The 17,247-nt window shown below is 38.9% G+C and overlaps 1 protein-coding gene across 1 annotated transcript in view; it reads left to right on the top strand.

The window, feature by feature from the left end:
* Neo1 (neogenin 1) overlaps positions 1 to 17,247 on the top strand; it is a 108,634-nt gene that overhangs the window by 48,540 nt on the left and 42,847 nt on the right. Inside the window, exons 7-8 of the mRNA XM_090321599.1 lie at positions 448 to 568; positions 15,213 to 15,372. Of these exons, the coding sequence (XP_090177725.1) occupies positions 448 to 568; positions 15,213 to 15,372 (281 nt within the window). The remainder of the gene's footprint in view (positions 1 to 447; positions 569 to 15,212; positions 15,373 to 17,247) is intronic.

Below are 17,247 nucleotides of genomic sequence, written 5' to 3'. Positions count from 1 at the left end.
AACTTACTTCACAATAACAGTAGTCGGCATTCGTGCAGTATTTTTTTTGTTTTGAAAAGTCAGGTGTGTAGCTTCATTTGACTTACTGTAGTCTAATCTATTAAAACCATAGATATTGTATATAATGTTGGAAAATAGTGCTTTGTGTTTACAAATTCAGGCTTTATAGTGCTTTCCAGATATTTTTCCAATAAAGGTATAAGCTTAAAAGCAGTGAGGCTGTGACTTTCCCTCATTCATGATGTTATTCTGGTCACATAAGTCTATGCCTGGCCAATACTCTCATAAAAAATTGAGTTAACAAGTACATAGGTAGATAGGATTCAATAATTGAATCAGAAAGTGACTTGCTTTTCCTCCCATAAAAGAGCACACCCTTAAGATTTTTAAGTCACGTTTGTCAACCATTTTAAATGATAAAATTTTGTGCATGTTTTTCTTCCTTAGAAGGAACATAACCTTCAAGTTTTGGGTCTGGTGAAATCAGATGAAGGGTTTTATCAGTGCATTGCTGAGAATGATGTTGGAAATGTGCAGGCTGGAGCCCAGCTCATCATCCTTGAACATGGTAAGAGGCTGAGACCAGAATAGGAGTGCAGGTGAACTGTGTGTCTGAGACACCGTGAGACACTGTGACATCAGAGACTTCATGATTGTTCATTTATTTGGGAAGCCCAGTATGTGGAATAGCTAGGAGAATATGAGTTACACGTCTGTCACTTAGAATTATCTAGAAATACATTTCCAGATAATGTTGGAAAGAAATGAATATTAATAAGAAAAAGTAAACAGTTTCAGTCCAAGTCCTAGGTTACCCAAATTATTTTTTCCAGAATCCATTTTTTTTTGTGGGGGTGGGGGGGACAAAAAGAGGCAGTCCTGGGACTTGAACTCTGGATTTAGGCACTGTCCCTGAGCTCCTTTTTTTTTTTTTTTTTTTTTTTTGCTGGTCTTGGGGCTTGAACTCAGGGCCTGAGCACTGTCCTTGCTCTACCACTTGAGCCACAGCACCACTTAACAGCTTTTTTCTATGTATGTGGTACCAAGGAATCAAACCCAAGTCTTCCCGCATGCTACCACTAGGCCAGACTCCCACCGCTGAGCTCCTTTTTGCTCAAGTCTATCTATCACTCTAACACTTAAGCCACAGCACCACTTCCAGCTTTTTCTGTGATTAATTGGAGATAAGAATCTCAAGAAGTTAACTGCTAGGGCTGGCTTTGAACTTCAATCTTCAGATCTCAGTCTCCTGAGTAGCTAGGATGGCAGGCCTGGGCTACTGGCACTGGCCCAGAATCTACTCATTTTAATCTCATAAATTGATTTCTGCCCTATAAATAGAAAAATTCTTAATATGAATTTATGCTGATTTTTAAAGTTTTTCTAAAATAAGATTAGCTTGCATTTCATCAAAAGACACCTATATGCACTATAAAAAAAAACAAAAAAACAAAGTGTAAAGCCTGAGGGGGGAAAATGTGACTTGTGTCAGCCAAATGAGGAGAATACACTGTAATTTGAGCAGGAAAAAGCTTATTGTAAAGATTATTAATTATAATAGGATTAGAATAGCATAGAGTTGGCCTAGTAAGAAATGAACACTTAAATGTATTAAACTGGCAGACATAAAAGTGGCTCCAGGTCCAGTCTAGATGAGTATGCAGGCAGAGCCTTCCTCCTGGGACTGAGATCTGAACAGGTAGAGCATGGCTTTGGCTGTGGCTTTCCCTATTGGCAGAGCATGTGATGTACTTTGCTGTGGGAACTTGCTCACAATTTACCTTTTAGAGTCTGAGGGAAACTGATCCTAAAGAAGAGTCCTGCCAGAAGCATTCTGCTGCAGAATCCCTGAGGGGCTGGGTGTGGGGAGAGTGGCTGGCTCTTAAGTCACCAGAGTCCTGACCAGGCAGCCCCATGGAAAATCCCTTCTCTCTTCAGTGCCATCCCCAGTGACCTACACTGAGAAAGCTCAGTGGATGTGCCAGCGAGCCAAGAAAAAAATAATACCTAAAAGAGCCCAGCTCCATTCTTGCAGGATATGAAATTGGAATTTTGAACTAAGAGGCAGTGAATTGATAACTAGAGGGTGATAACTGACCCCTACCTACAAATTCTAAAGGTATGATACCTGGTGTGAATGGTTGCACAGCTGCCTGCTCTCTGGAAACCATAGCTGTAGGTGACTTTCTAAGTCAACAGATAGAGATTTCCATCAACATGATTGATTGTTGCGTTTTGTGTGTTACCTAAAAGTAAAAGAAGGTCTGAGGTGTGGCTCAGGTGGTAAAATACTGCCTAGCAAGCACAGACCCTAAGTTTAGTCCTCAGTCCTCAGTTTGCAGGGTTGGATCAGAAAACAAAAAAAGTTGAAAGTCATTGTCCTTTTCAGTAAATGAGATTAGATTATAAGGGTGATATGATACTGTCTAGTTTTATTTCTCTGCCTTCAGTTACCCAAAATTTATTTCTATTACTCACTTGAAAAGCCTCCGGAGACACTACACCATCAATATATATTACTATGGGGTTTGTTTGGTATTTTTTCCTTAAAGGTCAAGAAATTCATTTCTGGTTTGCCTTAAAATTATGCTATTTTCTGTGGACTTACATCTCAGCATCTTAAAGATAGCTGTATTTCCCATTTGGTTTTTTTCTGTAGCAGTTCTAGTTATACGATATGGCGGTAGAGTCTGTTCTTCTGTTCTGTCGTGTGTTTTCACTATGGTCTCTTCATGTACCTGGTTTTCAAAAGCACCTGTCATCCTAGATCCTTGAGAGGACTGACATCTAAGGATCTTGGTTTGAAGCCAGCCAGGACAGACAAATCCTCAACACTGTTATCCAGTTAACAAGAAAAAAAGGCCAGACTTGAATTGTGGCTCATGGTAGAGCACCAGTAGTGAGCAAAAAAAAAGCTTATATTAAAAGCCAGAGGCCCTGAGTTCAAACCCTAGTGTGTGTGTGTGTGTGTATGTGTATGTATAAAGAGAGAGAGATGTACATATATACATATACACATGTATGCCTATGTACATACGTATGCACATACACATACTCACTTACTCTATAGGGCTGAAAGAAGCTAGCATAGAACCAGCACTTTACAGTTTTACTATAGACTGAAATGATCAGGAAATACAAACTTGTATGTTTACCTTGTGATAAATAAAATGAAGGAGAACTAATATTTTAAAAAGTCATAAAAAGATTGAAAGAAGGTAGAAGGGTCTTGCCATCTACTTTTACTGAATACAAAAGAAAATACAGGGGAAAAATCAGTTGCTTAGAAATATAATTACCTTGAGTAAATTAAAGATGAGAAGTTAAAGAATTGCAAGAATTACTTTAAATTACTTCAAGAATTATTCTGAATGTAACAATAATACAGGCAAGTGATGTAGCTTGAGCTACATAGTGAATTATTATTCTAGACCACACAGTAAGACTATTTCAGAAAAGTAAAACAAATGTAAAAGAAATTACTGCTTGCAAGTATGTTAAAACTAGTAAAACTAAAGGGAAAATATCTGATTTCTTTTTGACCCATTAACTTTTTATTGGCCTTTCTTCCTGTCAGTTGAATTTAAAAATAGATTCCAAAATTATTATGTAAAACTGGAATGTAAAAACAGAAATACTCCTTTTTTTTTTTTGGTATGTCATTTGATACCAACTCTGATCTGTGTCTGTGGCAGTTTGATATAGTTTCAGCAAGGAAAGAAGGGTTGATGAAAAGGGGGTAGCATAAGCTTGTTTTCAGTAAAGGAAATTCACAGTTTCCCAGCCCACTAACGACTTCTAGGATATTGTGGCCAAAGCAGATAAGAATTTATATTGAACATCACTCTTTTCTTTTTGACAGAAAAATTTGTCAAAAATTCCATATAGTATCTGAGGTTATACTGCATAACAGAAGTTCTAGAATGAGTGACTAATGGTCTGGCACCAGTACAAGTTGGCTAGAGACCAGGGAATTGTTAGTCATTAATGGAATATTTTAAATCTGAAGCATTAAAATATGTTGGTGTTAATCAAATTGGTTACTTTGTTTTTTTGTAATTATAACTTTAGGAAACATTTTCTTCACGATAACTCCTACAATTTGGCTTCCTAATCATGAATTCCATATCTAGGAATGTCCCAAGATTGAAAATGTATCTGAGGGCTTTGAACATGGCTCAAGTGGTAGAGCTCCTGCATAATAAGCAAGGGGCCCTGAGTTCAAATGCTTGAGCTGCTCAAATGCTTGAGCTGCTGTTAGTGTTCTGCTGCTAACTCACTGATTGGACCAGTTCTTGAAAGCTTGGGTTTTGTTTTTTAAATTTTCTATAAAATAAAAGAATGACACGATCTCAGATTCCTTATCACTCTAAACACTTTATTAACTGAAGTTGTTTTAGAAATACCAGGTGTGTTTTAGTACACTTTTTCCATGGTATTGAAATAGGTCAGTTGATAGCAGACAGATTGGAGAATTTCCAGTTAACAGTGCTGTATATATAATGAAACACACACACACATATATATAACGAAACAGCTTTGGTGCTGGTTTGCAATCACTTGCTCAAATGCTTGCAGGATTGTGATTATTCATGTCGTGTTCCCACTGTGAAGAGCTGAAAACCCCTATGAACATCACTTTTCCCATCTCTAAAATATAAATAATTTGTGTTAGGACACCTGAGGTGTAAAAATAATGATAAGTACTCTTTTAGGTAATAGTAATTGGAAAGAACACACAGACAACACACTGAAAGGAATTCAATAGTCAGCAGTGAAGTAAATGAATGTGGAGGTAAAAGATTAGCTTCTTGAAGCCAGGTGCTGGAGGCTCACGCCTGTCATTCTAGCTACTCAGGAAACAGATCTGAGGGGGACAGTTCAAAGCTAGCTGGAACAAGAAAGTCCTGTTGTGGCTCAGAGTAGATCACTAGACAAGCAAAAATTGTTCAGGGATAGCACCCAGACTATGTGTTCAAGCCCCCCAAGATGGACAAAAAAATATATATATATATAAATAAAAAGAGCAACTTCATGAAGTAAACATTGAGGATTTATTTTTATTTTATTTTTGCCAGTCCTGGGCCTCAGCTCAAGGCCTGAGCACTGTCCTTGGACTTTCTCAAGGCTAGAGCTGTACCACTTGAGCCTCAGCACCACTTCTGGCTTTTTTCTATGTATGTGGTACCGAGGAATCGAACCCTGGCCTTTGTGCATGCTAAGCAAGCACCCTTCCACTAGGCCAAACTTCCGGCCCCGAGGATTTTTTTAAAGTAGGCAACAAAAATCCACTTAATATTCATGTAAACTATTTAAATTTGCAAAACAAAATAATCTTATATGACCAGATTGTAAGGCATCTGATACGGTCTGGCAAAAACTATATTTGTACTAAAATATTTTCAAATAAACATAACACATGTTCATTGTCCAAATTAAGAATGCATAATTGAGTGATATAAAAGTAAACTTTTTAATTCTCTCACTTTCTAGACAGTGTTAACTCATTTTGTCTATGTATTTATTCATTCAGTAATTAGATTGAACAAAATTCTGTAAACGTATGCTTTTGTGATGCTGTGTTGGAGTTGAACTTAGCCAGCAAGCAGAAGTTGCTCTGCTTATATACAGTTTATATTCGATGACTGTGGACAGACAAAGTGTAAAGAAAATAGTACAGCTCTTACGGCTTCTTAGAAGGAATGAAAAACTGCTTATATTGGGGGTAGAGTGAGAGTTATTTTAAATAAGACAAACAGGGCTTTGCGCTAGTGGTAATATTAAAGTTGAGACCTAGAAGATTAGATGAAATCTCTGTGTGTTTTACATAAACACATTCACACATAAACAGTTTCATTGTGCTTGCTTGGGAGGTACTTCAGCTGTTTTGTTTTGTTTTGTTTGGGGGGGGTTGCTTGTTTCTTAGATCTTAGGGGTTTGGTTTGGTTGGCTTTTTTTTGATTGAGGATTGGCCTTGGACTGCAGTCTTCCTACGTGTGCCTTCCGAATAGCTGTGATTACCAGAATGGGCTACCATGCCTAGCTGTAGATGTATAAATTTTATTCACAGAAGTGACATGTTTGTTGGCATATTTACATTAGCCATCATTTTGTGGCTTTATCAGTACTTCCAGGTTTATCTTTATATATATATATAAATTTATATATATATATACATACATATATATATATATATGACCGATCAGATTAGACAATGAGAAGATGCATTTTTGAGGATTGTTTGTTTATTGTGCTGCTCTTGAAGTTTGAACTCAGCGCCTGGGTGCTGTCCCTGAGCAGCAGCAGCAGCTGTCAGGGGAGATAAAATCACAGCAAGAGTAAATCTTAGAGGGCTCAGTAGTTAGTTCGGAGACTCAAGTGACTTGTCCTAAAAATGGCTTAATCAGCTGATATCTAGATTGTACATTTCAAAATTCACTGTACTGCTTTAACAAGTTTTAGTGTTTTCCAGACAGATCATGTTCTGTTTTTGGTATATTTTCTCTCAAGTTCAGTCTTGTAAGTCAATACTGAGATGGACTTATGGAAATATGATTTTTATAAGATAACTTTGGATTTTCAGGAAAATTACCAAAAGTACTCTCTGTCACTCTCAGAACTATTGGGATATGGTTGTATTTTGCATGGTCACCCAGTTATTCCCAATTTCTTGAGTTTGAAAGGTTCTACTTACTGCCAAGGTAGAAACAGTTAATGCAGATAATTACTCTGCATGCTGTTTAGAATGCCATCATGCTACTCTGATTGAGAATGGGAAGAAACTATTTCTGTTGAAGTTGATCAGCAAAGAAAGTATTTTTAAAAAATGGCATTTGAGCTAAGCCTAGTTTTACCAATATTAAGGAAAGTAACTATAGTAACATAGGTTAGAAAGATGTGTGTAAAACAGGTTTTATTCAATACTAACTCCTAATGTTGGACCTGTGGCTCACACCTGTAATCCTATCTACTCAGGAAGCTGAGATCTAAGGATCATGGTTTGAAGCCAGCCCAGGCAGAAAAGTCCCCCATGAGACTTATTTTCAATTAACCACTCAAAAACTGGAAGTGGGGCAGTGGTAGAGCCCTAGGCTTGAGCACAGAGGCTTAGGGACAGCACCCAGGCCCCCAATCCAAGCTCTACAACTGACCCCCCCCAAAAAAAAAGTAGTGTATGGGCAGGCATACTGTTTTTTTTAAAAATTGTAATTAATAGAAGGGTTACATTATAATCGCCAGATAGAAGGTGCATTACTTCATAAACGTTGATACCCCTTCTCATGTTCTTGTTCGCATTTCCCTCCCCCCACCCCTCTCTTCCATCTTGTTTTCCCCCCTTCCCTATCCTATACTAAGTGGTTTTAAGGAGAAGGTAAGGAGTCTGTGATAACAAGATTTTGTATCAAATCAGATTTACTGTTGAAAGCTCTCAGCTGGGTTGTCCCTTAAGGTGTATAAACTATATAACAAACATTTATCAAATGTTGGGTAGATGCTCCTACAAAAGAAATAGGATCAGATTTATGATTTATTGAGCCATTTATTCCGAATAGGGAGTGGAAGAGTTTTATATGCAGTAGAGATAGATTTTTCTGTATAACCCAAAGGTTACATCTTAAGTCTCTAAATTAATAAAGTTTGTCCCCAGTATTCTTGGGCTATCCCACAATTGAATGTTGATGATAGCTTTGATGAGATAAACTTATGATTAGGTGCAAATAGTTTGTTTAATGTAGAACATTAATTTCATCGTTGTCAAACATCATGGATTTTAAGGTCAGAATTTAGGAAGTCCAAGTAACAGCTTGGTGCCTTCACTATGCTTTCTGCACACAAAGACAGACTTAGAAACTGGGATCAAACTTGAATTTTAACCTGATGCTATTATTTTGTTATAAAGAAAGAATCCATTATGCACTGCTAAAACATGAGAAGGATAGTATGTATGAATATCTTTAATTGGTAGCTATATTTAAAAGATGCTAATTTATACAATAATGTCATCGCTGGCAGAATATCAATTTTAGTTCTGAAAGATATCACTGGCAATCTGGCTGCTTACAGACCTGCTTTTATAGTTTCAGTGCTGAAATGAGTATGGTTTTCATTTTGAGTTATAGTGTTGTTGGCATTGAGAATATCTCCTAGTTCATGCATTCTTAAAAAAATCACCAGAAGTAAAACGTGTAGCATCATTTGATAAGTAATTTTTTAGCATATTAAATGCTATCACCACCTTGTAACTGCTATAATACTGTCCTAATATTTATATAACTATATGCATGTATTTTAAAACAACCTTTGTTGTGCCACCAAATTCTACTCTTGGGTTTCCCTTTCTGTAGTATGTACATTGCCCAGAGAGTAAGATGAATGAGAGAGATTCTTTTAGCTGAATTTCAGTTCAGTGATGATTTTCTCCCAATTTTTAGAACTCCTCTTCAGTTATACTCTCATGAATTTGAGTAGCTGTAGCTTAAAATACTTCTACTGAAGGTCTTGATTGGAACTGTTTAATTTCAGTGTTTTTTGCACAATCTGAGGAGAGAAAAATCTGTTAGAATTTGGGTTTCTGAATCTGAATTTTAAAAATATTAAATGCTCATTCTTCCAAGTACACTTAGAAAATTGGTTTTGGTTCAAGAAGATCATTCAGCTCATTTGAACAAAGTTATTTTTTCCTTTTAATTGGGTCAGATGGGGGCTTAGTAGGGTTACTTTTGCACATTTTGTGTTTCTCTTCTCCTCTAGGGCTGGGTCTTGCTTGGGAGCCACTGCTGTGGTTCAGGATGGAGGGAGGGAAGGCTCCCTTTCCTGGGCTGACGGCTGTGGTGACTGCGTCATTGACATTTGACACACCTGTTTTAATGAGCGCTTTTGATGTCAGGAAAAAGTCATATGACTTCCTCAAACCTGAAACATCCTTTCTGCACCCAAGAATGGGAGGAGTATTTTGTGTTCATTTTTTTTATAACTTCCCTCAATTGTTGCTACATCATTTAGATCAGAGACATCAGAACACACACAGTAGGCATCCCCAAGAGTATGTTTCTTTGTTAGCAGCTTGCTCCTGCTCTTCCTCTCTTAAGGGTTAGTTCAGGGAAGGAGCCCTCAAGTCTTTGGGGTTCCACTCGCAGCTCCTACGCTCTTGCACTGACATTGCTTGACCTCTCAAAGTACTTAGGCCTTTTTGTGTTTGAGAGTGTATGGTCAGCTGCTATTTTATCCTTAAACAGTCTCCAAGCATTTCAGGTTTTGCTCCTGGGCATTTCAGGTTTTGGTGGCTTTTGAAATTTTTTGTTTTGGAAGTAAATCTGTTACTCTCGTACAGACAGTAAGAGTGAGTGCCCAATTCATAAACCAGCTATAATCATATTAATCATTAATGGGCACTAACACAGTGCCAGAAAGCACGTTGATCCTTATATCAGTACAGAAAGAAGTCTGCTACTCTTGGTGTAGCAGAAAGAAAACTGAAGCTTGAAACTATTGAGCATGCTGCCCAGAATCACACAGCTAGTGTATTTTTTGGAACTGGGATGTGAACCTAGCCTGAGTTACAGGAAGTCTGATGCATTTAAACACTGGGTAGCACTGTTGATCTCCACCTCCTCTCTCCCCAACCAGTTACCTTCAGTTCCTCACTCACTCATCTTATACTTAGCATTTAAATTGATTTTGCTACATAATAGCCTTCCTTCTGCAGGACCAGCTCCTGTTTATCTTCCAAGGCACAGTTTTAAATGCTACTTCAGCCACATGTTTCTTGGCTTCCAGCAAAAGGGTATCCTTCCCTTAACTCCATTTTTGTCTTCATTTGACCTCCTTTAGAGCATGTTCTGCTTTATGTATGACATCATTTGATGGCCTTCAGTTCTCCCCTACTAATTTTTAAGATTACTAAGAGAAGAATAAATGTCCATTGTTTATACCAGCTGGGTCGTTTTACTTTATAATTGTTAACATTCTAAGCATGTGCCATGTCGACAAACCTTAATGTATTTGCCTATTGTAATTTCTGCATTTTAATTTATAAATGTGCCCTCTGAAATCAATTTCTACATCAGAATTGTTGATTCATTTTAAATATTTGTATGGGTTTATTTCAATATGAATAAGGGATCTTGAGGGTATCTGAATCCTGCTATGGGTATTAATATTTATGAATGACAAGGCAATGGCAAGTGATTTTAAAGTTAATTAGGGATTCCTTGTTCTACTGGCATCAATAAAGGTATCTGAATATGCATGAAAACTTGAAGGAGAGTCAGAATATTTGGGAGTCATTTGCATGCTAACTAAATATTTCGATTTTTCCTTCCAGAAGTTAAATAGTATTGATTATTATATGAAAGACGATTCCCAAATCAACAAAAGGCATCAAATGAATGTTTCTATCATATAAGCCTTGAAGAAGCACAGTATTATCTGTCAGGTCTTAAAATTCACACTATCATTTCTCAAAACAGTTTGGTTCTGACTTTTTTGTTGTTGTTGTTGGTTGTGGGGCTTGAACTCAGGGCCTAGGTACTCACTGTTGCTGAGCTGTTTTGCTCAAGGCTACCCACTTTGAGCCACAGCTCCACGTCTTGAGTTTTTTTAGTGGTTCATTTGAGATAATAGTCTCGCGGACTTTACTGTGGACAGACTTCGAACCATGATCCTCAGTCCTCAAGCTCCTGAGCGGCTCGGCTTACTGGTGTGAGTCAGCGGTGCCTGGCTTGTCATGCCTTCCTTTTAAACAATACATAGCAAAGACAAATGCTTTGTTAAATATGGAATCCCTGGGATTTTTAGCACAATTACTTATTCTGTCAAAATTAGAATCTGAACATTGTAAATTTCTTGTTTAAAGTTGTTCTTCATTTTAAGTTAAAGTCTCCCCTGTTTTAGTGTTTTGTTTTGTGTGGGCCTGGGTTTGAATTGAGATTCTCCACCACAGCGAGGCAAACTCCCGTGATAGCACTGGGGTCACTGGGGTCACGTTCCTCACCCTCCACCTGTTTTCCAAAGCTTTTTTTCTCACTTAACTCTTTAAATCCCTGGTATCTAGTCAACATTTCCATGTTTAGTTCCATGATCGTCTTCATGGGGTATCCAGCAGCAGAAAGGATAGAACATAAGCATTGCTACTTCTTTCTGTGAGTCTACTGAAAGCAGATGTTTATATATCGAATTATGATAGTGTGAGGAGGTGCTAATTCGAAATCATCACCATTGTGTAACAGTATTGCTCTGCTTCAGTTTTCCTCAGTATCATATTTTAAATTTAGAAGTACTGGCAGATTTTATTAGTTTGGAAAGCAAAGTGTGTGTATGTGTGAGGGGAAATCCCCTTTCCTGTGTTTTCACTTACAGACTTCCATGAAATATGACTGAGAGTCAATGGAGAAACACCACTGGGACAGCAGTGTGAGGCCTGAGCTCATTGTAACTGCCACACATTTTTCAGTGGCTCCTTTACATGACAAATTGCTCTCACGAGCAGATAATATGGAGCTCTTCTCTTTCTGCTAGAGCCTTTATTTTTAATAAAGTCTGATTAACAGCCTAATGCATTGTTTCCCCATTGAGTGTAAGTGCTTCATTTAACTATCTTTAATCTCAATGAACAGCTGTTTTATTGGACTCTGGTTGTTTTTCTATGCTTCTCAAGTTGTTTATTGCCTTCTTTGAGCTCTTTGCAATTGAAGAAATGAACTGGAATGGGACCAGTAGAGAAACTTTGAGTGAGTTCTGAGATACATGAACTTGAAAACGTGCATTTATGTGGTGACTTTAGAACCGGATAGGCACTTAAAGCGATTTTGCTTGGTCTTCTAAGGGCTGTTAGAAAAACAGCTGACCTCTGTCTAGCTGGTATTTTGAAGACATTGCCTGATAGATGATTAAAATGCCAAGTGTGGTTTTTGTTTTGTTTTGAAGGCAGGATGCCTTTGGCTGCCTTCAGCCTCACTGCATTCTGCGCTTGTTCCTGAGACTCTGGCTGGGATGGGAACCATTCTCCGTAGCCATAGAGCAGGCTTCCTATTACTCAAGTTTCCTATTACTCTCCTAACTACCAAGCTTTTAAATACATTTTGATTTAGTAAAAAAAAATAATAATAAATATACAGGTCTATAAGTATGACTGATGTTTCCACCTAAAACTGAAGTCAGAGTGGCCTTTCTGAAGACTAGCTGGCACCACTCTTCATGCTTTCAAATACACAGACCTTTATTTTACTGAAATATTAACACAGGTGCACAAAGGTAAGTGGACAAAAGCATTACTAAAAAATGGCAAAAAAAATTTAATGGAAGTAAATTTTGATGCATCTGTGCTAGGAAATAACTTTGTCACAATAGGACTGTTGTCATTAGTTTTTCTATATTGATATGGACCGTCTTAGGCATTCCAAGTCCATGCTTTACATGGCTATATAAATGCGTCTGTGTTAGTCAACTTTCACTTCTATTTTACTGTGAGGAATGCTTGAGTAAACAGTGTATTAGGAAGAAAGGATTTCTGTTAGTTCCCATTTCATAGGTTTTAGACTGTAGTGTCTGCATGGTGTCACGCCATGGCAGGATCCCCGTACTTCCTTTAAGGAACCACTCCCAGTCACCTACCCTCCTTCCGCTAAGTCTCATCTCAAGGTTTCACCAGCTTCCCATAATACTGCAGCTGCTGACCCCTGTGCCTTCGGTGGACTTTTAGGTCTAGATGAATAGTGCCACTGTAAAGCAAAGATGTGGTTACCAGCAGTGGTGTTTTGGAGGTGATAAAAAGTGACACTTATTTCCTGTGCTTTGTGTACTTCTGCATTATATATGTTGTTTCTTACAGCAAGCTTACTGCATGTTCTAAAAATATGCAGTAGACAGCCTATAGCTGTTGAGCGGCCCGGGCTAGTTTTTGTGTGGAAGCTTTTCTCATTGTGCAGCATCTCAGTAGAATTTAGTCCAGGGTGTCCAGGCCAATGCCTGTTGGGCAGCAGAGACCGCATGATTCAGTGAAAAGTACTAGTTGTTCTATAGAACTGTCAGAAGTGGTTAGCACACATGGAAGTCTCTACTGCCTCCCATGCTTGACTATTTTCTTTTTTTCTAGCCTCCCTCCTGCCGTTTTCCAGAAGCAGTTCTCTGGGGAGCAGTAGCTGTATTCACAGTGCATCTGTGTTTATAGTGTGTGACAGTTCTGATCTAATTGTGAAGAACATACCTGGAAAGTGTCACCTGAGTGGATTCCTTTCATTTTCTTGAAGCGAAATTTTTATGCTGCTTCCCTTTTTTTTTTTTTGGAAGAAATTTTTAAAAAAATGGAAAGAAATTTCAAAATGAAATCTGTTTTGAAAACCACAAGGAACGTACTTTGGATTTCAAAAAGAAAACTTAAAAATGCACCTACTCACACCTGCCTGGTGTGAGCAGGCATCAAATTCACATAATTGGATCTCCTTCCTCCAAGAACAAGGTGTCCAACATGCCTCAGGGGTCTTCACCTTCTGTCTCAGGAACTCACATGTGTTAGCTAAACTCATAAACTCAGCCCCAGCTTCCTGTGCTGTCTGTTGCTTTACAAACAGAAACAGTGTGAGCATGGAGGCTGAAAAGCCCGTTCTTGTTAGATAACCAGAGCTGGAGCCATGTGTTAGCACACAGCGTACTTCAGTGTTTCCTAGGCAGTGAAGCTAGGAGGGGGCCAATCTGTGGAGGACTTTGAACTCCGTGCTGAAGGTTTTGAATTTGATTCTGTGGTTCATTTTGAAGCAAGAGTATTTAATCAGATCTTTTAAGAATGAATTTCTGGTAACAGAAACCAGAATTAACTGTCTTTGAGTGCTGGGGTCAAGCCCAGGTGCTCAACCACGGAGGTACATGCACCCTGACCCCTCAACATGATTCTAATTAGTTTACCCTTATAATTAAAAATTGTGGGATTAGGGGCCGGGAGTTTGGCCTAGTGGTAGAGTGCTTGCCTAGCATGCACGAAGATCCGAGTTTAATTCCTCAGTACCACATACATAGAAAAAAAAAGCCAGAAATGGTGCTGAGGTTCAAGTTGTAGAGCTCTAACCTTGAGAAAATCCAAGGACAGTGCTCAGGCCCTGAGCCCAAGCCCATGACTGGCAAAAAAAAAAAAAAAAATGGGGATTTACCGGATGTGGTGGTGCGTGCTTGTACCCTAAAGTTGGAGGCTGGACGATTGTGACATTAAGTATAGTCTGAGCTCCATAATGAGACCCTGTCTTGAGAGGGAAAATAGAAACATTAAACTTGTACCCTCTGACTCTGTAAAGAAAATTTTAGGTTCAATATGAGGAGTAAATGTCTTAAAGTAAGAAGGGCCTGGGGGAACGGGCTGCCGTAGGAGGCAGAACAATCGAGGCTGTGGTGGAGACAGCAGCTCCCACCAGTGCCACCCCTTCTTTGCTCTCACCCGTGTCAGGTTCCAGCCGGGTGAATGGACATTACAGCCAGAATCAGCAGTCAGACCCAAGTTACCTGTCACAGTTTGATTTAAAAAAAAAATTCAGTGTTTTATACTGTCATACTTAAATAAGTTGGCCTGGTGTCAATGGTGGCAAATGAAGTTTGATTTAGCAACGTAAAGGAAGTTTTCACTTCTCTGGGTGTTGCCGGTGCAGAGAGAAGCAGAATTTAATCTTAAACCACTGGGGAACATGAACCTGTCAAGTCTCCTACCCAGCAGTGACTCCCCAGAGTTTTCCCTGGGGGCTGCTATCCACTATTACCAGGCTGACCGTCCATATTCCATGCATTCTATACTTTGGTAAAGGAGAAGGAACTATTAATGTCGCCTATGAGAGTCTTACCGGCAAAGCTGGACATGGGTTGCATGCTCCTTGCAGTATTAAGCACTTGGAATTGGTTGTGTCCTCCTCTTAAGATGTCACCTCCCTCAATCATTACAGAGACCAGAAAGTCTGCTTGTCCTGCAGTGATGTGTCTAAATAGTGCCCATTGGTAGTTACCCCTGGCCTGCATGTTAGCCTTCAGTTTAATGGCCTTTTTTATGTTCATTCATTTTATTTTATTTCCCATCGTGGTTTTGTTTATTTCTTTTTTTGTGTTTTTGTTTTTCTGTTCTCTTTTTAAAAACCGTCGTGGTTTGCCCTTCATATTCCCCAATGTTTGCACATGACAAGATGTTGCCATCCCAACATTACCTCCCACTTCACTGACCAGTGCCACTACTGACCATCTAGCACCAGCCACAACGGGACCCCTGCCTTCAGCTCCTCGGGACGTCGTGGCCTCCCTGGTCTCTACCCGCTTCATCAAATTGACATGGCGGACACCGGCCTCCGATCCCCATGGAGATAACCTCACCTACTCTGTGTTTTATACCAAGGAAGGCACTGCTAGGTAAGTGCCTGGATGTCTGCAGCTGGTGGGCTGTGCCTCAGCTTACCCTGCCTGTTTGCTAAGGTGACTTTCCTAATTTTAGGTCATTAACTACATTTCAAAGAGCCTGAAGTCCCTGCCTTTCTGTGATAATGTGGGGTGGGAGAGAAGGAAAGGGAAGAAGAAAAAAGGAAGGGAAAAGAAAATCAAGAAGGTGGTTTTTCTGAGACTAATATCTTTGGTTATACCACTACTTTCATTTTGTGACTTTTTGAAGAGGCAATGAAAGAGTAGTAAAATACTCTGTAAATCTTTATTACTTGCTATATAAACAGAATTTATTAATCACTCTAAGCTTAAATTTTCTCACCTTAAAATATAAGGGTAATAAATTATCTCACATCCAGTGTAAGGATATGAGCCACAGTCTCCATAGGAAAATTCCCCCACCTGATTTGAAAAACCCATCCACTAGGTGGCGGTAAGGCATTAACATTAGTTCTCTTTTGTGTACCTAATTCCCTAAGATTCCAGAATCTGTCCTCTCTCTGCTTTTTCAGCTATGGAGTTCTTAACCTTTTTATTTTTTTTTAATTAATTAATTAATTTGTTTATTTATTCATGCATGCATGCATGCATGCCAGTCCTGGGCTTGAGCACAGGGCCTGAGCACTGTCCTTGGGCTTTCCTCAAAGCTAGAGCTCTACCCTGAGCCACAACACCACTTCCAGCTTTTTTTTTTTTTTCTATGTATGTGGTACCGAGGAATTGAACCCAGGTCTTCATGCATGCTAGGCAAGCACTCTACCACTAGGCCAAACTCCCAGGCGATTACCTTTTGATTTTTAATTGTGTATGTGTGTCCTGAAACTTGAACTTAGGCCCTGGGTGTGGACCCTCAGATTTTTCACTCAAGGCTTAACATTCTACAATTTCAACCACAGCTCTACTTTAAGCTTTTTTGATGTTTAATTGAAAATAAAAAAGCCTCATGGCTTTTTCATAGTCAAGCTCCTGAAGAAATTTTTTCCAGTTTTAATAACTTCACTCATTCACTTATAAGGAAGCAACGTGCAAAAGGTAGTAACATAACATGATGTACACACCAGAAGGCAAATTTCCATTCATCCCTTAGACTGTGTGTGAGAACACTTCCCTGTTGTCACACTAGCTCCACTCAGTGCTTCTACACGATGTGAGTTTGAAGTTACCTTTCTAGGAGAGAACGTGTTTATTAAAGTTTGATATACAAAGAGAACAAAAGAAACCTAAGCTGTGCTCTCCAAGGAGCTTTTGGTTTGGTGTAAAACACAGACACTTCCAAGTAAGCAGTAGTTGTTTGTGCTCACACAATGTGAGAAACCTCACAATTAATGTCTTCCTGGCACAGCACTAGTAATTTTTTTTCCAGTCCTGGGGCTTGAGCTTAGGGCTTGAGCACTGTCATTAGGCTTTTTCAAGGCTAATGCTCTACCATTTGAGCCACAGCACCACTTCCAGCTTTTTCTATGTATGTGGTACCAAGGAATTGAACCCAGGGCTTCATGCATGCTAGATAAGCATTCTACCACTAGGCTACACTCCTGGCCCTAGTACTAGTAATCTTAATGACAGTAATTTTTGTTACCACAGTACTCTTCCCAACAACGTGACAACATCTTAACTATTACGTTATGTTCTTACTATTTTGTTGATATTTGTTTGGAGATGGAGTTTCTAAGACTTTTCTGTCTGTGCTGGCCTCAAATCGTGATCCATCTTCTATATGTCTGCGCTAACAAGTTAGTATTACAGGTGTAAGGCCCACAACTCAGCGACGTGGAGATTTTTGATGTTTCTGTTCTCAGTTTAAAAAGTGATTAGTTCTCCTTTTTATGCAAGATACAGTCAGGATTC

Source organism: Megascapheus bottae, chromosome 30 (genome assembly GCF_031878675.1).
Source record: "Megascapheus bottae isolate mThoBot1 chromosome 30, mThoBot2.hap1, whole genome shotgun sequence".
Lineage (NCBI taxonomy): Eukaryota > Metazoa > Chordata > Mammalia > Rodentia > Geomyidae > Megascapheus > Megascapheus bottae.
The sequence above is the reverse complement of the archived record's forward strand: the minus strand, read 5'-3'. Positions and strand labels throughout refer to the sequence as shown.